General features: G+C 41.1%; 2 protein-coding genes across 3 annotated transcripts; one reads left to right on the forward strand and one right to left on the reverse strand.

Annotated features, from left to right (window-relative positions):
* The first annotated feature begins 1,671 nt into the window (after positions 1–1,671).
* Positions 1,672–12,877, forward strand: neto2b (neuropilin (NRP) and tolloid (TLL)-like 2b). Its single transcript, XM_082962386.1, has 12 exons — positions 1,672–1,729; positions 1,822–2,013; positions 3,760–3,900; positions 4,045–4,293; positions 4,581–4,628; positions 4,794–4,921; positions 5,072–5,173; positions 5,442–5,568; positions 8,457–8,570; positions 8,774–8,904; positions 9,074–9,166; positions 9,936–12,877. Exons 1-12 carry the CDS (start codon positions 1,672–1,674, stop codon positions 10,386–10,388), a joined length of 1,836 nt encoding a protein of 611 aa, XP_082818512.1. The 3' UTR covers positions 10,389–12,877.
* A 3,342-nt stretch (positions 12,878–16,219) lies between these two features.
* On the reverse strand, positions 16,220–23,575 carry si:dkey-30c15.2 (transmembrane protein 116). 2 transcript variants are annotated; one of them, XM_014148561.3, is made up of 13 exons: positions 23,414–23,575; positions 23,171–23,267; positions 22,914–22,957; positions 21,610–21,673; positions 20,742–20,876; positions 20,026–20,121; positions 19,888–19,937; positions 19,652–19,771; positions 19,471–19,516; positions 19,307–19,378; positions 19,009–19,159; positions 18,633–18,706; positions 16,220–18,271 (listed from the first exon to the last, which is right to left on the reverse strand). In XM_014148561.3, exons 2-13 carry the CDS (start codon positions 23,204–23,206, stop codon positions 18,113–18,115), a joined length of 1,047 nt encoding a protein of 348 aa, XP_014004036.1. In that variant the 5' UTR covers positions 23,207–23,267; positions 23,414–23,575; the 3' UTR covers positions 16,220–18,112. The 2 variants fall into 2 exon arrangements, with proteins under 2 accessions (XP_014004036.1, XP_045553087.1); XM_045697131.2 differs by lacking the exon at positions 23,414–23,575 and having other exon boundaries at positions 23,171–23,363.
* Positions 23,576–24,632: the final 1,057 nt, after the last annotated feature.

Here is a 24,632-nt window from a genome sequence, read left to right on the forward strand (position 1 = left end):
AGTGAGCGTAGCCTTGCTATTGAGAAAGGCCACCATAGGCAGACCTGGCTTTCAAGAGAAGACACTCTATGTGCTCACTGCCCACAAAATTTGGTGGAAACTGAGCAGCACTTCCTAATCTCCTGACAAATGTATGACCCTATTAGAGACACACATTTCCCTCAGATCACACTGACCCGCAAAGAATCTGAAAACAAATCCTATTTTGATAAACTCTCATATCTATTGGGTGAAATACCATAGTGTGCCATCACAGTTACAAGATTTGTGACCTGTTGCCACAAGAAAAGGGCAACCAGTGAAGAACAAACACTATTGTAAATACAAACCATGTTTATGTTTATGTTTATTTATTTTCCCCTTTTGTGCTTTAACTATTAGCACATCGTCTCAACACTGTATATAGCCATACTATTCCTCTGGAACTTTTGTAAGTGTAAAGTTTACTGTAAATATTGTATTGTTTATTTTACTTTTGTTTATTATCTATTTCACTTGCTTTGACAATGTAAACATATGTTTCCCATGCCAATAAAGCCCCTTGAATTGAATTGAGTGTAACATATGCATAATAAGAACAATGTGCTTCTGGCACAGCCTGTGTGTGTGTGTGTGTGTGTGTGTGTGTGTGTGTGTGTGTGTGTGTGTGTGTGTGTGTGTGTGTGTGTGTGTGTGTGTGTGTGTGTGTGTGTGTGTGTGTGTGTGTGTGGTGTGTGTGTGTGTGTGTGTGTGTGTGTGTGTGTGTGTGTGTGTGCTTGTGTGTGTCAGAGAGAAAAACAGACAGATAGAGAGACACTGCTGAAACAAAAACAATTGAAACATTATTTGGTAATTAAACAATCAAATCAAAAATAGCGAAAGTTGGTTATCCCTATTAATCAAACGCTCGAAAAAAACGAAGGAGTAAAGGGAGGGAGGGGGGGGGGGGGGGGGTTCATGCGCGATGAGCGACTGCGGTGCCTGCACCACGAGTATCCAATCTTTAAAAAGGGCCGCAGCCAGCTAGTTCCGAGAGTGAGAGAGTCTCTCTGAATGGCTGAACCTACAAATGAAACAGAACTTTTAGTTTCATGTTTCTCAAAACAAGGCTATACCATCTACACAAAGAAGCAATATTTACAGGGGCTTCATCACTTCGTGGGATTTTTATTGAACAAGTAGCCAGTTTTGGATAATGATGATTTCCGTTAAGTTTTTTTCATTATTTGAGATGACAGGAATTCGGAATCGGTGATCAATCAATCGCTTGATCGATCAATGACATTGTATATGTCTATATTTAGAGCTTTTAACAAAAACACGTAGCAGTGTCTTATCAGCGGTGAGATAGTGTCAATTGCATTCTACGAGGAAAGTTGTGGTTTGTAGAAGTCGATTATAACGTTTTACCCTGATAAACATAAAGGAGACGGGTATGTAAGGAAGAAAGCAAGGAACGAAGAAAAGCTTTGTAGCCTATTAACAGCAAGCCATCCTGTGAGGAAACTGAGCGGAGGAGGAGATGTACATATGTGAGTTTAGACTGGGTGTGGGTGTGTGTGCCATCTGTCTGTCAGCCTCTTTCTTGGTGTGGTTGTTTTGCTGGTCGGTCTCTGATTGCGTGTGTGTTGTGTTTGCGCTCTCGCGCCTGCATACGTTTGTGTATCCATTTCCTTTTCCTTTTCATCAGCAATGGATGCTCAGTTGACAGACATTAGTCAGAGGCGCATGATGCCCACATCAGCTCGTGGTACAAAACCGGGTGATTCAGTGCGCAAGCGGCCCAGTGATGCTGAAGTGACAGCTCCCTCAGCGCGCTGTCTCTTGCCACACACACTCTGTAAAACACCAGTAGCAGCTGCGCCGCTGATGGTCCTCGCGTTTCAGAGTGTGTGTCTTTTTATTCTTTATCCCTCAAACTCTCTCTCTCTTTCTCTCTCCTGATTTACTCTCTATGCCCTATTCAACCCCATCCAGTCTGGCTAGCTCTCTTTCTGATAGAGGAAGGCTTTGCATTGGCACAGAAAACCAAAGGTGGGTGTGATCTCATTTGTATGGCAGAAATGTGTTCTGTTTAGGGTGAATGTTTGTTTTAATTCACTGAACAAAAATATCAATGCAACATGTAAAGTGTTGGTCCCATGTTTCATGAGCTGAAATAAAAGATCCCAGAAATGTTACATACGCACAAAAATCTTATTTCTCACAAATTTTGGGCATGTGGTGGTTCATTTCTTTACTAGGAAATGAGGAGAGACAAACTTATCACACAAGTCAGAGTTATACTTAATTTAAACTAAATCTTTAATAGTGAGAGCTTTCTAATAGCAACGGCTTGTCGACGAATCACCGTTTCTAATGATCCGTTGAGAGCGGCAACAAAAAGGCAACTGAGATCTTTTATAGGAAAGATAGACCCCTTTCAACCTACATGACGAACAACAGATATATAGAATGGGTCACAAGGTTAAGATTTGTATGAAAGATACCTATAATACATAGCAGACAGTATCTGCTGTGTCAACAGTTTTCATTGTATAGACCAGTGTCTGGCTCTCCTACTCCTAACTGGAACCATCTCTCTCTGGTACCATATAGAACAGAAACATTAACTCATGCTCTGGAATGCTCTTTAGGTTTTATCACCCAAAAGACATCGTAAATCTCCTCTGTCAGTGTTACCTCCCAGAGGCCCATCCTCAGTAGAACACACACACACAAAAGCTATAAGAATACTCTATTCTGTCGAATAAAACAACCATTTGATGCAATAAAAGTATTAAAACATAATCTTGCAATTTCTCTCACAGCCACAAATGTGTTTACATCCCTGGCAGTGAGCATTTTTTATTTGCCAACATAATCCATCCACCTGACAGGTGTAGCATATCAAGAAGCTTATTAAACAGCATGATCATTGTACAGGTGCACCTTGTGCTAGGGACAATGAAAGGCCACTCTAAAATGTGCAGTTTTGTCACACAACACAATTCCACAGATGTCTCAAGTTTTGAGGGAGTGTGCAATTAGCATGCTGACTGCAGGAATGTCCACCAGAGCTGTTGCAAAGAATGTAATGTTAATTTCTTTGACATAAGCCGCCTCCAACGTTGTTTTAGAGATTTTGGCAGTATGTCCAACCAGCCTCACAACCGCAGACCACGTGTGTGGCGATGTGTGGACGAGCGGTTTGCTGATGTCAAGGTTGTGAACAGAATGCCACATGGTGGCGGTGGGGTTATGGTATGGGTAGGCATAAGCTACGAACAACAAATACAATTGCATTTTATCGATGGCAATTTGAATGCACAAAAATACCATGACGAGACCCTGAGGCCTATTTCATTTAAGCTATCTGTGGCCAATAGATACATATCTGTATCCCCAGTCATGTGAAATTCATAGATTAGGACCTAATGAATTTATTTAAATTGACTGATTTCGTATATGAACTGTAACTCAGTAAATTCTTTGAAATTGTTGCATGTTGCATTCATATTTTTGTTCAGTATATTTTATATCTGAAATGTCACAGAAACTCAGTTGTGATTGGTTGAGTATGTGATGTCTTTCAAGGAACACATACGTTAATTCATGTGTGTTAATTTCAAGTTTGGAAATCAAACTAAGACAGTGCTTTTGGAGTCACCCCCATTATATATAAGTACCCTCATAATCAAGCTGTTTCTGCACCTGAATAATATCAGTGACATCACTGTACTAATAAATGTTTACTTCCTGGTGTGTGGTGTGTGATTGTTTTTTCCATGGCATCCGTAGACTCTCAGAATGTGGGTAAGATTTCCCAGAATGCCCGACAGTGTGGCACCTGGATCAGAAACATCAACGGGGGGCAGTTCAGCTCTCCAAACTACCCTAAAATCTACCCTCCCAACAAAGAGTGCCTCTACATACTGGAAGGTAACACACACACGCACACACGCACGCACGCACGCACGCGCACACACATGGATTAAAACTCTTAAATATCTTGACACAGAGCGTCATATTTGCGCCCTTTCTACCTTGGCCAAATAGTGACACCTACTCTCCTTCCCCTCCCAGCCCTGCCCCGTCAAAGGATCGAGCTTCTGTTTGATGACATCTTTTACATTGAGCCGTCCTTTGAGTGTCGTTTTGACCACATCGAGGTGAGAGATGGTCCGTTCAGTTTCTCTCCTCTGATCAACCGCTTCTGTGGCTCCTCCAGCCCAGGCCTGGTGCTCTCCAGCGGACGATTCATCTGGATCCGCTTCTCCAGTGATGAAGAGCTGGAGGGACTGGGCTTCAGGGTCCAGTACACCTTTACCGCAGGTAATTTACCTAAGCCACAGCTAATGAACCACAACACACCTTTTACGCAGGTAATACACTTCTATACTTACCTTTACCGCAGGTAATTTACCTGAACCACAGATAATGAACCACAACACACACTTTTACTGCAGGGAGTGGCTAACTCAATCCAACATAACACATCTAGGCATCAGGGTCCAGTACATATTATCTGCAAGTAATTTCCCTCAACCACAGTTAGCACTTTACTGTAGGTAACTTAACTTAGGAGCAAACATTGACTTTAGCTTTTTTATTTTTTTCAGACCCAGAGTTTCACCTCCACGTGGGAGGAATATTAAATCCTATTCCAGGTAACTTATCAACACTTTAACCCCTTCTTCAACTCGATAACAATAATATAACACTTTATTTAACTGGATTTAACAAGATCATATGTGTTTCTTCATCCCACCCTATCACCTCTCTTTCTCCCTGTCTTTCCCTCTCTCTCCTCCCCCCTCCCCCCTATCTGTCAGACTGTCAGTTTGAGCTAAGTGGAGCTGATGGTATGATCCGGTCCGGTCAGGTGGAGGAGGAGGACAAAGTCAAACCTGACCAGGCGGTCGACTGTATCTGGACCATACGAGCTCCGCCCAACTTCAAGGTCTATTACACCTCTATGACATGTCTCAACTCTCTATATCTAAATATCTATATCTAAAAATCTATATCTAAATATCTATATCTACCCTCTTTAACACCTCCCTCCCCTCCCTCCATCCATCTGTTTCTCTCTCCCTTTTTTCTTGGTCAGATCTACCTGCGGTTTCTGGAGTATCAGCTGGAGAATTCGAATGAGTGTAAGAAGAACTTTGTGGCCGTGTACGATGGCAGCAGTGCCATAGAGGACCTCAAGGTAGGAGTTGGAATGAGAACTCATTCACTGACTCACTCGCTCACTCACTACTATGCAGTAATGCATATCATTCCCACATTGTATGCATTCATAATAAAACTAGAGAAGAGTTAGCACTAATCAATATTAACTACTTATCGGGAAAAAAGCTTGTGCAGTGATACATGTGATAATGAGTTTATTGTTGTCATACTTTTTGTTTGTCATATCATCATGTTTTATCGTTTTAATTAATTGTTTATTCACTGTGACATCATGGTCGCTGCAGGCCAAGTTCTGCAGTACCGTTGCCACTGACGTAATGCTTGACAACGGGGTGGGCGTGGTCAGGATGTGGGCGGACGAAGGCAGCAGACTCAGCCGCTTTCGCATGCTCTTCACGTCTTTCGCAGACCGTGAGTCCATCACGTTCTTTCTGTTTTTCTCTTCACCCCTTTCTTTACCTGTTTGGCCTACCATGAGTCTATCAACCACTTACTTTACCTCTCTATCACTCTTTCTATCTCTCTCTCTTTCCCTCATAGGCTCATTCTTTCACTGAATCTGTTTTACGCTTCCCCTTTCCCGCTTTCTTCATCTCATCCTTATCTACTGTGTGTCTCTCTCACTTTACCTCTTTGTACCTCTCCTGTATTTCTATTGCTCATACTTACTTTTTTTTAATCACTTTTGTGATTTTTTTTACATGTACAGTATGTGGTACATTTTCACAACTCTTAAGCACAAAAATCAAAACAGATCATCAAAATGGCTCATGTTTCAAAACTCTAAGGACATTTTCAACTGACTGAGTACAACAAAAACATTCACAAAGTCACTTGTTCACTGCACCAAATCACTCTTTAAATGTAGATACATATTCAATCTAAGTATTTGCTTTTCAAAATTCAATATTCACTTTACTTTTGATATACTTTTCTGGTCATTTGTTAACAATACAATTAATTATAACTTTATCAAACTACTTAAAATGGGTAACTACTGAGCCAAAATGATTTAGTGCCTAGTTAACGTATATAGTTAACTGCTGAACTGCTGAACACTGTAAAATTCTATATTTCTACCTCAAAAATGAATCAATTTGACATCAATTTATGCTTGAAGGTTAAACCAAATCATATATGGATGTGGCTCAGGTGTATCAATGAAATTCAAATAATGAGTGGAATATATTGTTGGATATATTGTTGGATATATTGGAAAAAGTCACTATGTGCTACCATTTGGAATTTTAGTGTAGTATAAAATGCACTGCTGAAATTCCTGGATTGTATAACAATATATTCCACTCATTATCTGAATTTCATTGATACACTGTAAGCTGAGAAACAGGATACTGTATTAGTTGACAAGTCACGTAGAAATGTGATCTTGTACAATGTTCCATTGGGCAGAAATCAGTGGAGGCTGCTGAAAAGAGGACAGCCCTAATAATGTCTGGAACATAGTGTAATGGCTGGTATGGAGTAAATGGAATGATATAAAACACATGAAAACCAAAAGAAATGTGACACCATTCCATTTACTCCATTCCGGCCATTATTATGAGCCGTCCTCCCCTCAGCATCCTCCACTGGCAGAAAGGGCTTACAAAACCGTGCTACGTTTTTACAGTAGCCGTCATTGTAAAATAAGAATTTGTTCTTAACTGACTTGCCTAGTTAAATAAAGGTTAAATAAAAATATAAAATATAAAGTAGCCAACTGTTTAACAATACCCCTATTTTTGATGATTTGTCCTATGTACTATATGTACTGTATGGTGTATGTCAAATTATAATCAAATACTCTATGGAATATATTTACCATCTACTACTTTGTTCCATTCAGCACTGCAAAAATAACAGTTTTGCAATGTGTATCTTGTATTTTTTGCTTTTGGCTTTAATGGTAGTTAAAATAACTAAATGGTGAGCCTATCATTATCTGATGTATTGGTGACTGAATGAAATGTTCTCATGGTATTTCACAGAAAACATTTGCATGAATCACTGATGAATGATTTTGCATGAATGACTCTGTTGAAAGATGTGTGAAACCCCAACGAATGCACAATCAAACGTTCTGAACATACAATAGGGGGCATTACAAATTCACCACATACTTGTGAAAATAGCACCAAAGTCAGTGTAAAAAACTGTAACATAATTGTATCCTCTTGTAGCTGACACTTCACATAGCTGTTTCAGATTTTTTTCTCTTACGCTATAGGTTTACATAAACTATATATACAAAAGTATGTGGACACCCCTTCAAATGAGTGGATTCGGCTATTTCTGCCACACCCATTGCTGACAGGTGTATAAAATCGAGCACAAAGCCATGCAATCTCCATAGACAAACATTGGCAGTAAAATGGCCTTACTGAAGAGCTCAGTGACTTTCAGTGTGGCACGGTCATAGGATGCCACCTTTCAGTTCGTAAAATGTATGCCCTGCTAGAGCTGCCCCGGTCAAGTGTAAGTGCTGTTATTGTGAAGTGAAAATATCTAGAGGCAACAACTGCTCAGCCGCAAAATGGTAGGCCACACAAGCTCACAGAACGGGACTTCTGGGTGCTGAAGCACGTAGCACATAAAAATTGTCTGTCCTCGGTTGCAACACTCACTACCAAGTTCCAAACCGCCTCTGGAGCAACGTTGGCACAAGAACTGTTCATTAGGAGTTTCATGAAATGAGTTTCCATGGCCAAGCAGCCGCACACAAGCCTAAGATCATCATCTGCTATGCCAAGCATCGGCTGGAGTGGTGTAAATCTTGCCGCCATTGGACTCTGGAGCAGTGGAAACGCGTTCTGGAGTGATGAATCACACTCAACTCATCCTGCGGATGGCAGGAGAACAGGAGAACTATACCTCCCCCAATCCATAGTGCCAACTGTAAGGTTTGGTGGAGGAGGAATAATGGTCTGGGGCTGTTTTTCATGGTTCTGGCTAGGCTCCTTAGTTCCAGTGAAGGGAAATCTTAACGCTACAGCATACAATGACATTCTAGACAATTCTGTGCTTCCAACTTTGTGGAAACAATTTGGGGAAAGCCCTTTCCTGTTTCAGCATGACAGACAATGCCCCTGTGCACAAAGCGAGGTCCATGCAGAAATGGTTTGTCGAGATCAGTGTGGAAAAACTTGAATGCTCATGATTTTGGAATTAGATGTTCGACGAGCAGGTGTCCACATACTTTTGGTCATGTAGTGTAGCATAACTGTGCTAGTATAGGTTACAACTAACATAATGGCTCATCATATCGATGAAATAAAAAATAATTTGTGTGTGTGTTGCAGCCCCATGTTCAGGCGACATGTTCTTCTGCCACAGTAGCATGTGCATCAACAACTCTCTGGTGTGTAACGGGGTGCAGAACTGTGTCTTTCCCTGGGACGAGAGCAACTGTAAAGGTGAGACACATGTTATGTTATACTGTATTATATTTTCATAATATCATCTTCATATTTCACATCAAGAGGAAAAACACATTTTTGTTGGACGATTTCCAGAATCGGTAGGGAAATCCAGAATCCTCCCACCAGGTTTTCCTAGAATTTTGCAAAAGTTTAGGAATTTTGGAACCCTAAGTCTCTCGTTCTCTGTCTCTCTGTAGAGAAGAAGCCTAAAGGTATATTCCATCACATTACTAAGACCCATGGGACAATTATAGGTGTGTCTACAGGACTCGTCCTCCTCCTCCTCATCATCTCCATACTGGTGCAGGTCAAACAGCCACGCAAGAAGGTGTGTAGCAACCAAATGTTGACAAATATTCCAAATTATGTTTGACAGTCAATCGTCTGTGTGTGAATGAACAAAATTCATAAAATGAAGCAGTGGCATGGGTCTGGGTCATCGAGAGAAATAAAGCGTCTATCACGCTTGTGGGATCCTAACCCTTGTATGTTAACAGGTGGTGGCGCGGAAGAGTGCCCTTTTCAATCGAGCTGACTTCAAGGAAGTGTTTGAACCTCCGCACTACGAACTCTTCTCACTCAGAGAGAAGGTGGGTTTAACATCTAGACTTAATGATATATACCAAACCAAAATATAAAACGCAACATGCAAAAATGTCAACGATTTGTCTGAGTTACAGTTGATATAAGGAAATCAGTCAATTGAAATAAATTAAATCTATGGATTTCATGACTGGGCAGGGGTGCAGCCATGGGTGGGCCTGGAAGGGCATAGGCCAACCCACTGGGGAGCCAGGCTCTGCTAATCAGAATGAGTTTTTCCCCACAAAAGGGCTTTATTACAGACAGAAATACTCCTCAGCATCCCCCACCCCCCACACCCTCTCACGTGGTATGCGGTTGTGAGGTCGGTTGGACGTACCGCCAAATTCTCTAAAACGACGTTGGAGGCAGCTTATGGTAGAAAAATTAACATTCAATTGTCTGGCAAAAGCTCTGGTGGACATTCCTGCAGTCAGCATACCAATTGCAATGATCATGCTGTTTAATCAGCTTCTTGACAGATTATATTGGCAAAGGAGAAATGCTCACTAATAGGAATGTAAACAAACGTTTGCACAAAATTTGAGAGAAATAAGCTTTTTGTACTTTTGGAACATTTCTTGGATTTTTTATTTCAGCTACATACATGTTGGGTTTATATTTTTGTTCAATGTAGTTTATGCTACTGATGTTTTAATCTTGTATTTTACTTTGCTTTACTTCACTTAGTTTATAAATTAGTGATGATGATGATGATGGTGGTAAGGAGGATGATGACGATGATCACTGTATGAAGATTATCTTTGTCATCCTAAGGAGTTGTCTACGGACATAGACCTACCAGAAGAACTCCAGTCTCTCAACGCTCTGAGACGTTCCTCCACCACTTCCCGCTGCATCCATGAGCACCACTGTGGCTCCCAGGCCTCCGCCAACCCCAGCCGACGTGCTTCCTCTGTGGGCATAGGATCCATGGAGCTGCCCCCCTTCCGGTGCGAGTTCACCCAGGGTCAGCCAGGCTCCCTACCCTCTCTGAGAGGCGTCAACAGCAGCCTGAGGAAGAAGAGCTGGCCTAGTATGAAACAGGTAGGACTGGTGGGAGGCGAGGGCCTGGTGGACCGGGTAAGGGGGAGGGAGGATAGGGTGATGGAAGAGGAGGAAGAAGAGGAGGTGGAAGGAGGGAGGTGTGATGTGTATGTACGCAGAGGGATGAGCATGAGATCAATCTGTGAGATGTCTCAGCAGAGATCGATGTCCATGGACTTCTGAGAGAGAATGAGGAGAGGAGGAAGGGGACAGAAAGGAGGATGTGGTGGAGGAAGGACAAACAATCAGTATCCCTTGACACATTTACTATGAAGGAAAATAGATTGGACCCCAACTCCTAACCTAGACACTCTCTCTGGTATCTCTGAAACTTCGACTATCCTGCTGCACTGGATCTGTGAGTTAAAGGCATCATCCGTAACTTCGATCACCGTTAAAAAGTGCACCCTGACACTTTTTTGAAGGTGACAATCTGGTATGCAAACCACAAGTATGACAACCAAAAAAGAAGAGGAACAGGAACTCACTGATGTTTTTTTTAAGTTAATTATGTTTGTATTTCATGTTTTTGTGACAGGGAAAAGATAATTTATGGAGTGTGTCCTTAAAGTGGGCCTTCTTTAACAAATACTGTTCCAAGGCCGGAGACAGGCCATATAGTGTATATTTCAAATTTATTTCATGACATACCTCACTGTGTATTTTCCCCAAAAGGTTTTTTCCCTAAAGGTTTTTTCTCTCCATTTGTTGATTTTGAATTCATAGATTTAGAGAGGATAGTTGATTGAGAATTGTGTTACGGTTAGCACTGGATGATAATGATGAAGGATGCCTTGTATCATTGTGTTTTTGTTTCGATTGATTTTGTTTTGTTTTGTAATCGAATATATTAAAGAATGTAGCTCTTGGTGACTGGGGTGAGTTGAGCTGTGTGATGGTGAGTGAACCATGTGGCTGTGGTAGATGAGGATCAGAGTGAGTTGGCCGGGGTTTCGGTTGAACACTCTCCAACACCCACCCCTCTCTCTGCTGAGACAGCATGGTTTTATGAGGCTTCCTGTAATGGTCTGTCACACCACTACGCAGGCAAGAAAACCCCTCTTGAAACCCTGACTAATACAACCAAGCAATATACAGTCAATAAACAACCAAATGTACAAACAATATACATACTGTATACAGTGAGCTCCAAAAGTATTGGTACAGTGACACATTTTGTTGTTGTTTTGGATCTGTACTCCAACACTTTGGATTTGAAATGGTACAATGACTGTGAGGTTAAAGTGCAGTCTGTCAGCTTTAATTTGAGGGTATTTTCATCCATATCGGGTGAACCGTTTAGAAATTACAGCACTTTTTGTACATAGTACCCACATTTTAGGGGACCAAAGGTATTGGGACAAATTCACCTATATGTCTATTAAAGTAGTCAAAAGTGTAGTATTTGGGCCTATATTCCTAGTGATTTTTGTGTCTGTAAAAGCATTATTCACGATTCATTCAGGATTAGCCGTAATCATCGTAGCATGCACATTAATGTAAAAGTGTTCAGAAATATATTCTGTTCTTATAGTGATTGTATCATTTCAAATCGAAAGTGCAGGAGTACAGAGCCAAAACAACAACAAATGTGTCAGTGTCCCAATACTTTTGTAGCTCATTGTAGCTTGTCAGAACCACCCTATGGGCAGTGGTTGGTCGGCTGAGATTACTTCTCCAATCATATGGAGGAGTTTTAGAATAGATGGTCTGTATTTAGAAAATTGATGTGGATACCATTTACTTCCATGTTTAATCTCCCCCAATTGAATGCATGAAATATACAAGCAAAAATGCATTTACATTTGAGTTATTTAGTTATGAAGAGCTACAATAAGTGCATTACCTAACTCAACTAAGTTGGGTAAGACAATGATACATGACTACTAAGGACTGATTTAAGCCTGGGAATAAAACACAGGTCTTCCCATCTCAGCTACAGCATATTAAGACACATTAACCAGAAACTACTTCAGTGATGAGTCAGAACATAGTTCTTATTCAAAATAATTCACTGCCAGCAGGACTGTGAACTAACTCTCTCGCACACACACGCGCACACACACGCGCACACTTGTACCTGCATGGAATGAGGACAATGAGATATGTCATTACTGATGGTATGTGACCCATTTGAGTCAGACTTGGTTTGGTAAACAGAGTAGATGAAGGTTTAACAAACGTGAAGCCTTGGGTCTGGTGGCTCACATCCAACTTATTCTCCATGACAGAGGATAACTTTGTCATAATGTGTTGATTACTGCTCAATGTAGGTCACTCATATTGTATTAATGCTCTAACATTTGCTATGTTTGATCTTTCGTTCCATAGATATGGTATGAAAGAATGACCCATAGTGTTTTATTGCCAGGGCATTTTATTTCTTTATCTTATGACATATAGTTCAATGAAAGTAGGCTAATTGCACTGGTTAACTTTGGGCTGCTACATCATTCATTGAGTGATTTCTTTAATGTGCAAAAATAATAATTTGGGACTAAAGTCTTTAGAAATATCTAAATTGTGTTTTATTTTTTATGACATTTATTTAACCTTTATTTTAGCAGAGTCCCATTGAGACCAAGGTCTCTTTTCAAGGGAGCCATACATGAACATAATTGATACAAATGTACAACATTCAAGCATACAATGTAATAAAAACATACAATACTACAAGCAATTCTTTTAGAAGCAATTTAAGAAGCAAACACATTCCTCAACAATGAGTTTCTCCATTAACAAAAAATACAATTAACTTCTACTGGCTTAATCTATTGATGTAATTAATAATTAAAATAGTAAAACCCACTTTATTTAAAAGCCTACACAGTATTCACTAATGACCTGATTCACAGATAACATAATCACATGCAACTAGAACTTTGGCAAAAATTATCCATGTCAACGGCAGACGTGCGCTGAAAAGTTAAGCACGCAACTGTGCACTGATCTCAAATCAGAGTACAGCCTGCTGAAAAGTGAAAAGGCACAGGACCTAACTATGGCTTTTTGTCTCTGTAGGTGCTGTGGAAATTCACTATTTTTATCCCTGTCTCAGCACCTGTGGGCTAGAGACACACACAGGAAGTACAAACACATACAGGAAGTACAGATGTTAAAACATTCATAGATTTCAGACACAGCATCAAATAACAGTATTGGAGGTGAGTTATTTGAAACAGGAGGAAGAGGGGTTATTTGATTATGTAAAGCTCAATTCAAAGTTCACAGCTGCAATAGTCCACTGGCCTATTATAACATACTATAGCAAGTCTCATATCTCCAAAGGCGTGAACATATGTCATAACGGACAAGCAGGCTATTGCAGCTCTACTATATACACTATATATGCAAAAGTATATGGACACCCCTTCAGATTAGTGGATTCAACTATTTCAGCCACACCTGTTACTGACAAGTGTATAACATCGAGCACATAGCCATGCAATCTCCATATACAAACATTGACAGTAGAATGGCCTTAATGAAGAGCTCAGTCACTTTCAACGTAGCATAGTCAGTTCGTCAAATTTCTGCCCTGCGAGGGCTGCCCTGATCAACTGTAGTGCTGTTATTGTGAAGTGGAAACATCTAGGACCAACAACGGCTCAGCCGCAAGGTGGTAGGCCACACAAGTTCACAGAACAGGACCGCTGAGTGCTGAAGCAGACTATTGCACGTAGCGCGTAAAAATCGTCTGTCCACGCTTGCAACACTCCCTACCAAGTTCCAAACTGCCTCTGGAAGCAATGTCAGCACAAGAACTGTTCATCGGGAGCTTCATGAAATGGGTTTCCATGGCCGTGTAGCCACACACAAGCCTAAAATCCCAACGTGCAATGCCAAGCGTCGGCTGGGGTGGTATAAAGCTCGCTGCCATTGGACTCTGGAGCAGTGGAAACGCTTTCTCTGGAGTGATGAATCACACTTCACCATCGGGCAGTCCGACAAACAAATCTGGGTTTGGAGGATGCCAGGAGAACGCTACCTGCCCCAATGCGTAGTGCAAACTATAAAGTTTGGTGGAGGAGGGATAATGGTATGGGGCTGTTTTTCATGGTTCGGGCTAGGCACCTTAGTTCCAGTGAAGGGAAATCTTAATGCTACAGTATACAATGACATTCTAGACAATTCTGTTCTTCCAACTTTGTGGCAACAGTTTGTGGAAGGCCCTTTCCTGTTTCAGCATGACAATGCTCCCTTGCATAAAGCTAGGTCCATACAGAAATGGTTTGTCGAGATCGGTGTGGAAGAACTTGACTGGCCTACACAGAGCCCTGACCTCAACCCCATCGAACACCTTTGGGATGAATTGGAATGTCGACTGCGAGTAATACGAACCCCCCAACATCTTGACCTCACTAATGGTCTTCTGGCTGAATCGAAGCAAGGTGGGTGACCTTAATCTTTTAAACTCTCATGGCTCTCATCACACACTTTAACCTCCCTGGGCAAGGTGGGACGCTTGCGTGGAATCGCGTGGCGCAAAATACAAATACCTCATGAATGCTATAACTTCAATTTCTCAAACATATGACTATTTTACACCATTTTAAAGACAAGACTCTCGTTAATCTAACCACATTGTCTGATTTCAAAAAGGCTTTACAGCGAAAGCAAAACATTAGATTATGTCAGGAGAGTACCCTGCCAAAAATAATCACACAGCCATTTTCAAAGCAAGCATATATGTCACAAAAACCAAAACCACAGCTAAATGCAGCACTAACCTTTGATGATCTTCATCAGATGACACACCTAGGACATTATGTTATACAATACATGCATGTTTTGTTCAATCAAGTTCATATTTATATCAAAAACCAGCTTTTTACATTAGCATGTGATGTTCAGAACTAGCATACCCACCGCAAACTTCCGGTGAATTTACTAAATTACTCACGATTAACGTTCACAGAATACATAACAATTATTTTAAGAATTATAGATACAGAACTCCTTTATGCAATCGCGGTGTCAGATTTTAAAATAGCCTTTCGGCGAAAGCACATTTTGCAATATTCTGAGTAGATAGCCCGGCCATCACGGCTAGCTAATTTGACACCCACCAAGTTTGGCCCTCACCAAACTCAGATTTACTATAAGAAAAATTGGAATACCTTTGCTGTTCTTCGTCAGAATGCACTCCCAGGACTTCTACTTCAACAACAAATGTTGTTTTGGTTCCAAATAATCCATAGCTCCGTTTTGTTCATGCGTCAGGTCACAATCCGAAGGGTGAGGCGCGAGCGCATTTCGTGACAAAAAAATTCAAAATATTCCATTACCGTACTTCGAAGCATGTCAACCGCTGTTTAAAATAAATTTTTATGCAATTTTTCTCGTAAAATAGCGATAATATTCCAACCAGGCGACGTTGTATTGATTCAAAGACTGTTAGAAAAACATGGAGTCATCTCATGGACGCGCATCTCCAGTGTCACTGTTCTCAGCCTGACCACTCACAAAAACTCCTGCTGTTTTTCGCCCAGAGACGTCGTTCCACTTTCTGGCGCCTTCTGAGAGCCAATGGAAGCCTTAGAAAATGTCACGTTACAGCAGAGATGCTGTATTTTTGATAGAGATGCCACAGAAGGAGAACAAATTGTCAGACAGGGCACTTCCTGTATGGAATCTTCTCAGGTTTTGGCCTGCCATATGAGTTCTGTTATACTCACAGACACCATTCAAACAGTTTTAGAAACTTTAGAATGTTTTCTATCCAAATCTACTAATTAGATGCATATTCTCATTTCTGGGCAAGAGTAGTAACCAGTTTAAATCGGGTACGATTTTTATCCGGCTGTGCAAATACTGCCCCCTAGCCCCAACAGGTTAACATGTATAGTCACATACTGACTGGGCCTGACACAGCACAAAAATCCTATCTCATCTATGTCACCACTTGACTCAGCACTCCGATGTCTAAAGTCATTATGATACAAGGTCACCATAGGACTAAACCATTTTTTTCTTAGGTTACCATAAAAGACATTAGGAGAATATCAGTAGAATGGGACTGGGTAAGAATGCATTTATTGTACAAATAAAACATCATAACAACATGTTATGAAATGTTCTCCTGGGATTTTAATGGCCACAAAAGAAGGTATACTTGCCAAAATATAATACAGTACTGGTCAACAAATAAATGCAAAATGACTCACATTCGTATTTTTCTACACAGTCTCAAGCAGTAGCTTGAGACTGCCCCGCAGCTCCCCCAGGATTGCCTTGCAGAGCACAGAAGAAATATCTGCCCACAGAGAGAAGCAGGAGATTGAACTTCACTCAACTTTCTAGAGTTTTCCCTGTTAGTTAACATTATCAACGTTTCCCTTTACTGTGGCAATTGTAATCAAGTGAGTTATCAGCCCAGTTATAGATAATGTGTAGTCAGCAATAGGAGAGTGATTGCTTCCTACAAGAGCACAAAATGTCAACATTTCTAGACATCTTTGAAAAGCTAGTCAAATAAAGAGCTTTTTTGTCTTAAAGGGGCAGTGTTGTTTTTGAGACAGACTTGAATAAGCTTAGTAGCCAATAGGCAGAGGGTAGCATAATTTGTCTGATTATCTGTAATAATGGTATAAGAATAACAATGCATTTTATTTGGTTTCTTGAATTAACCTTGTCAGAAGGACAAGTGGATAAACAGGTTAATGTCAAGCCCTGCATGTTTTGTTTTTTTAAGTCTCACGGAATGTAGGCCTACATTGAACACCACACATTGGCTGCTACTGTAGGCTGAATGGTAGAACAGCTATTTCCATGTGTTATGGGATGCATTTTCTCCATTGTTTTTGATGGTAGGCCACTCTGGTAGGCCTACATTATGATCAAATAGCAACAGTAGCCCACTTGGCCACTGTTAAAACTGTAACTTAAAGCGAGTACAGCCTCAGTGTTCACAGTAAATGCGTGCTGGAAGATGCACAGAATTTTTACAACATTCAAGTTTGCGCTCAGCAGACCTGAAATTTGCTAAATGCCCTCCCAAAATTGATGTCAAATGATAGAATAAAAAACATACCCCTGATCTTTCTTCAGTTTGTTCAGGACGATACTATATTTACATTGACATTTTTGTCATTTATTAGACGTTCTTATCCAGAGTGACTTACAACCTGATACAAAAGACTGTGAATGTGTACAAATGATAACTTGCTATGCTTGCTAGTTACATTGTTTGCTATGTTGTAGACAATTCCTGCCAAGGTAACTCTAGCTATCTATTGGAAATTGGGAAAGGGGCACATTGCCCAACCCTTAAGGAAGTGCTTTGTAAACCATATTAATCAATGAATTAATCAAACGAGAATCATTGTCATATCATGTTGACTTCTATTATTCTCCGGCCCATCTGGCTCTACAACTCCTCATAATAATCACCTTATCAACCCATCTTACAGAAATAACACAGTACTAAAAAAGGAATATGAAAGCATTGAAGATTCTTTTCAGAATAAATAACACTAAAATAAGTACATAATAAACTCCATTGTCTTAGCTCCAGACTCCCAGTGGGAGCAGAGGAATGAAGTTATCCCTAGAAACTGATCTAAGGCCAGTGTTGAATCGCTTTCCTCAATGGTGAAGGTTAGTATTTGAGCAGGGTAAACTCTTTCTAGATCTGGGCCAGAGGGAGAATTCCACCAGCAGCATCTCTCGAGTCAGGGTTAAGGGCTAGAGGTCAGGCGTCAAGGGCACCCCCAAAAATGGTGAATAGGTGAGATGTCCCACTCAGACCGTTTACCATTGACCAAAAATGGTCAGTTCCTTTCTGCTTAATGGGGTGGCTCTCCCATAGCACCATTGCATTAGTAGCTGGGTCTGGTCTGTTTAGTTTATTGACTGTATATGAACCAGAAAAAACTAGCGAGTGGAATGTCTCGCTTCCTCTTCCGTCACTCTGGCGGCCCCCTCAGTGATTCGTCGAAGAAGGACAAGGGGGCGTCTTGGCTGAGCAGGGGCATCCTCTCTCCAAGCACAGCGTCTCTGAAGTTTGGTCGTCTCCAGGCGTAGACTACACTGTTCAGACAGCCCTGCAGCGACACCGTCACCGCCTGCAGCGACACCAAGACGGAGTATAGTGGGTACCCAACCAAAAAAAACGGTATTTATTTTCACACAATTTGTTGCCTAAATCCAATGACATGTTGAATTGTTTTTGTTGATTTCACATTGAATTCACGTTAGTTGACAACTCAACCAAATGTCAGTCAGTTCAATGTCTAGTTTTGATTTACATCTGTGCCCAGTGGGTAAGGATAAAGCATTATGGGTGCTTATCTAGTGTCATTATTCATTTTACATAGTTAAAGAACGCTCTCTAGGGGAAAGGGCAATTCATTCTGGGTGATGGCATCTTGTTAGGGCTATGCATGTCTGCAGTCAGCAGTGAGATAGTTGTATAGAAATACTGACCTGTATAGCATAGAGGGGGAAGAGCTTATCTTTAGGTATGTCTGGCATCACAGACAGGACAACCAGAAGAAGAGCTGGGGACAGGAAAAAAAAAATAGGAGGTTGGAGATACACGCAGACAATGTGCGTGTGTGTGTCAGAGGAGGCTGGTGGAAGGAGCTATAGGAGGACAGGCTCATTGTAATGGCTGCAATGGAATCAATGGAATGGGGTAAAACACACTTTTCCATGTGTTATATTTGTTTGGTACCCTTCCACTGATTCCGTTCCAGCCATTACAATGAGTCCGTCCTCTTATAGCTCCTCCCACCAGCCTCCTATGGTGTGTGTGTGTGTGTGTGTGTGTGTGTGTGTGTGTTGGGATGACTTTGTGTACCTGGCGTCCAGCAGAAGATGATAACCACAATCATGTAGCGAACAGTGGAGAACACACCCCTCAGTCTTTTCCTGGAACGTGCGTCTCCCTCCACAGGAAATAGTCCCTCCTCGTACCTGCGATACAAGCTGTCCACCTTGTAGTAAACCACCTGCACAGGTACAGTACATCATCACTCATCATTTTCATGATCATCCTTCTTCATTATATTGGCTGTAAACTACTTAAACTACTGTAAATGAACCCATGTTGATATGGTGTGTTGTATGCTAGACTAGTGAAGATGTCTGGTACTTACTGTGCAGCACACCAACACTAGTATCACAATGAAGAAGAGGATGCATCGCATGAACATGTCATGGATCTGTTCCTGAAAAACAAAACAAGGTCTCTTTCAATATGCTCTCCAGTCCCTTCATAAACACACAGATACAACCCAGGTGGAACCAGGTATTTACTCACAATATCTGAGCAGTGGTCACTCCAGACATGCAAGAAGAGGATACAGCTAGGAGGAAACACAATCACAGAGTGAGGTGAGATAAGGAAACCATTTCATTCATACGATTTGTTTCGCTAGAGTAGCTACATTTTCTCTCATTAGTGTCATAAGGCAAATCTTGACAAAGACACACACACACACCTGGTGCAGTATGTGCTAACTTCACTGTTGTTTGCTGTCCCGTGGCCGGCTGGTACCAAGTCCGTTGTGGTCAGGACTGAAGTCATTGTGTACGCAAAGTACATCACCAACGGCGTAAACCTGTTGGGGCATCACACACACAAACAGTTAGAGACATATGTTGCTTTTAAGACACTACGCAGATCATTTGGTTAAAAGCAAGGACGTTTTTAGTTGGAAATTAAATAGTGACTCACCACACAAGTGTATATACAGGCAACACCACCACCCTTTGTCTACACTGGGACTGGGGGGAGAGAGAGATATTTGATTTTAGAATGAATCAAACAAAGCCGAGGTGCGTGTGTGCCCTTGGTGGAGGGTTGGGACCTCACCTCTTCCTCTCTTGGTCTCTCCCTCCATCCCTCGACAGCATGCTTTGACTCCCAGGCATACACTACCACCAGCAGAAACGACACACAGTAAAATGTCTGGAACAGAGAACACACACACACCATACACACACAAACACACACACACACAATGTTAAATGTATAGAAAAAAAGCACAAAGTAAAGTGTCGAGAACAGCAAGCGCACACAGTTAAAGTTCTGTAATAGAAAAGGACAAGCTGTAAAACTGCTTCTTCACACTCTGTCTCTATAAATGACACAGCATAATGTCATGCTCCATGACATAACACAGTATATAACAGTTCCTCCACCCCAAATGTACTGCGTGTTCTGTCTGACCTGCACATTCGTCTGCTAATATGTGAATGTAAAGTCTAAACAAACATGAACTAAAATGCTTTTAAAGTTGGATCACTCGCACTGCAGCACTCAAAGACAGACTATGTACAGTATCTATGCCTTATCCTAACCTTAGTCTAGAGGTGAGCACACAAGCATTCTAGTCTTTTTATAAACCAAATTTCAAGTAATTGTTTGGCTATTCACAGATCTGTAGTGCGTCTCAAAGCTATAGAGTGTTTTTTAAGGAGACCACATACAAAATTGAACTTGATTGTATCTACAGAACGTTCATTCTAAATTGAGGATTATTAAAGTGCACAATCCCTGCAAATAAGAACCACAGTAGGCTGGCTCACCAGTGACAGAGGCAGTAGGTATTTACAGATTAACACACTGTCGGTGAAGCTGTCGGTCTCATTCATTGCGTTGGTGAACATCAAGGTGGCTGCTGCCAACAGATCAGCTATAGCCAGCTGGACCAGGGGCTTCACCTAGAGAGACACAGGTGTGTGTTAGCAAAACTAAGAGAAAATGACAACAACATTGTACAACAGCCACAGAATATAGCCTGTCTAATGTGCTTGAGGTAAGTAGGAATAGACTTGATATCATTCATAGCCGTGGTGTTACAGCGTCTGTAAGACTGTGTCAAGGATCACATTGGTCCCATCACCAACATTTCTGACAGTGTTCTGGATGGGTTATTGTAGGTTTAGGCTCCATGGACATTCAGTAATTAGTTTGTATTGGTACTGTTTGTTCCCTGTTCTATAGTTCAGGTATTATTGTCCCTTTGTCCAGCCAGCCTCTGTGACCCTACTAGAATATGCCTCTGACTTCAGCTAGAGTTGATAGAGCACACAGTCCTATAGTTCTGCCTCAATGAGGGAGTATAGACACAGGCAGACAGAGAGGGAGTAGCCTGGGCCACGTTCAGTTGGCCACAACGTTTCGGGAAACATAACGATTATGTTTTGTAGAAAAGACATGCCTCTATTTGACATTTAGAGTAAGGAATCATGTCAGGTCTATTCATGACTATTCTACCTGCAATGTTCAGGTAGTTACATCCTAATGAGAGTGAGCCTGGTAGACAGATATTTAGCCAAGACACCACCTTGGAAATCATTTTTACAATAACTAAGTTGCATTATCACACTCACACACATAAGCACACAAGCACGAACGCACACACAATCAAACATTCTCTTATTTTCCACCCACCTGTTCTTGTAAGTGCCTCCTCCTTGCGATGGAAACCACCAGCACTGAAAAACTCCCAATCAAGCTGTAAGCAGAAAGTAAAATACCTCAATACTGATTATCTAAAATTATAGCACTATTACATAACATTCAATCATTTCATTCAGCATGTTCAAAGGTTGTGATGGCGAATAATTACAATCAAATTGAAACAGAAACCCATGAAATACAATAAAGAAATATAAAATGTAATGTAAGCCTACACCATGACCTATAAACTCTCTGTCTGTCTGTCTGTCTGTCTGTCTGTCTGTCTGTCTCTCTCTCTCATATATATATATATATCATTGAGGGGACCAAACAATTGATTCCCATTCAAAATACTATTTTCCTTGAACCCTTAACATTAATCCCAATTGTAACCCTAAACAAAAACCTTAAGCCTAAAATAGCCTTTTTTTTCTTGTGGGGACCACTTGTCAGAATTGTCCTTGTTTTACTATCCATGTGAGGACTTCTGGGCCCCACAAGGATAGTAAAACCAAAAACACACACACACCCACCCACCCCCCCACACACTGTGGAGGGGGCTTGGTTGATGGTATTTAGTAAAAAGGGGGAGCTGTCCAGCCGAGTAGGTGCTGAAATGGGAGGCTAACAACTCAAAAATCACTTACTCATCTCAATACCTCTGCAATCAGATATATGCTACATGCATTCAAATATAAGAAGTCAAGAAAAAGAACAAGGTAGCCTCAAAAATTACATATATCAAACTTGACCCCAAATAAACATAACAAATCAAGCGGTTCTTTGCAGCCAAGCAACAAACTCCTACTATGCTGGCTTACATTGCACTATGGTAGTGGTGTAACGAGCTATGGTTAGACATAGAAACACAGTGCTTTATATTTTTCTATGGGCCCAGACTATGATGAATTAGGATACATTCAGCATTGCGTTAGTCACATGCATATCAGGTAACTCAACTGGTCTGACTGGCAACACTGAAGAAATATGAATCTGAAAAGATGGGAGGCCAACCGTGTTATTATGACTTGACACGTGAGGTCAACTTCTCAGAGGTGTAGCTTGCCAGTCTACATTTTCAACAACAACAAACTAAAATATGTTCTAGACTAACCCACTATAAATTGGTTTGATTTGAAAACACATCGGTAAACTTATTTTCACTACACTTAAGAGCAGATCAATGTAGAAACAGCTAGACCTAAATGTCCTCAAATCCTAGCCAACATGAATGCAACACTTTACATCCATGTGTCACAGATAGCCCAAGGGTGTTTGAAGTCAGATGAGCTTACCTTAAAGACAGAGATACTAGGTACACAGTCGAGAGACCAGTGGTCTAAATAAAGGAAGAAAATTCATATCAATTCAATAGTGTGTTAAAATAGCCTACTATATAAAACAGACTGAGCCTGGGCTTATAGCACCAATGCAGCTCTGTATGGTTTTACATAGCTATAGGCCACTAGCCCTATAGCTATACCTAAAATGTAAATTGGTTTAGGATACACATCAATTTACTTGCACTAATCAGTGAAAAAATATTTCATACCTGGTCGTTACTTAAAGTTCCATTCGAAGGATCCATAGTGAATGAGCCGCACAATTGCAACCTTGGCAAAGTTATTCAAAGCACACCTGTTCTTAGCCTGAAATAAAGAAAGTGTTATCCATATGGTTCACAGCACAAAAGATATGATTCTTTCCATAAATCTGAGTGAGTTATTAACAGATGGCCCCGCCCATGGCACAAAGATATCTGCACCTTGGACCGGTCTGTCACGTGTCCACTTACCTGCACAACGAAAAGCCCCGCGGCACGGGACAGGTGAATGAATGTCCCCTCGGGAATGCCGTGCATGGCTTTCTTTTGCCTGTCAATGAACCATGACTCATACAGGTTTGGAGATTTTTAGAAAAGGCCAGAGAGGGAAATGCCTCCTTGCATAACCTAGAGATTCCAGAATATGGGGCCATTGAAGTTATTTCTTTATGGGACACACAAATACAGAGGAGAAATACTAAAATGCAGTAAAAACATTGTTTACGCTAAATACCCGGTTAACACGTTTCTCTGTGATAGTAGACTGTGATAGTAGGCTAGCTGCCCTAGGTGTCTGTTACACCCTCTATAACCACTGTGGTTATTATTTGACCATGCTGGCCATCTATGAACATTTCAACATCTTGTAGAACGATCTGGCCTTAATGGCCATGTACTCTATAATCTCCACCAGCACAGCCAGAAGAGGACTGGCCACCCCTCAGAGCCTGGTTCCTCTCTAGGTTTATTCCTAGGTTCCTGCCTTTCTAGGGAGTTTTTCCTAGCCACTGTGCTTCCACATCTGCATTGCTTGCTCTTGTTTTAGGCTGGGTATCTGTATAAGCACTTTGTGATAACTGCTGATGTAAAAAGTGCTTTATAAAATAAATGTGATGGATTGATTGGGGCAGCACACTCCTGATAACACAGAAGTCTCAAGTTTTGCACATCTATTGCACAGAATATTCTCAGTTAGTCAGGTGTGCTCTACACCTGTCGTGTGTGTGCACGTCATGTGTGCAAGTTTATGTTTCAAACAATCTGTATAATGTGTGACATTGGTCCCTGCCCATTGCAGAAACAAACACATGACATCCCTCACACTTCAGAATTGAATGACATGCATGATGAAGAGGATAAAAAAATGCATGCTACCCTCTGAAGTTAAATTGTGCTGTCAGATGCTATTGTGCGCTGAGAAATACCAAAGATGATCTATATACACTACATGACCAAAAGTATGTGGACACCTGCTTGTCGAACATCTCGTTCTAAAATCATGGACATTAATATGGAGTTCGCTGTAACAGCCTCCACTCTTCTTTGAAGGCTTTCCACTAGATGGTGGAACATTGCTGCGGGGACTTGCTTCCATTCAGTCACAAGAGCATTAGTGAGGTCGGGCACTGATGTTGGGAGGTTAGACCTGGCTCACAGTCTGCATTCAAATTAATCTCAAAGGTATTCGATG

This window comes from Salmo salar, chromosome 16, assembly GCF_965601325.2.
Source record: "Salmo salar chromosome 16, fSalSal1, whole genome shotgun sequence".
Classification (NCBI taxonomy): Eukaryota; Metazoa; Chordata; class Actinopteri; order Salmoniformes; family Salmonidae; genus Salmo; species Salmo salar.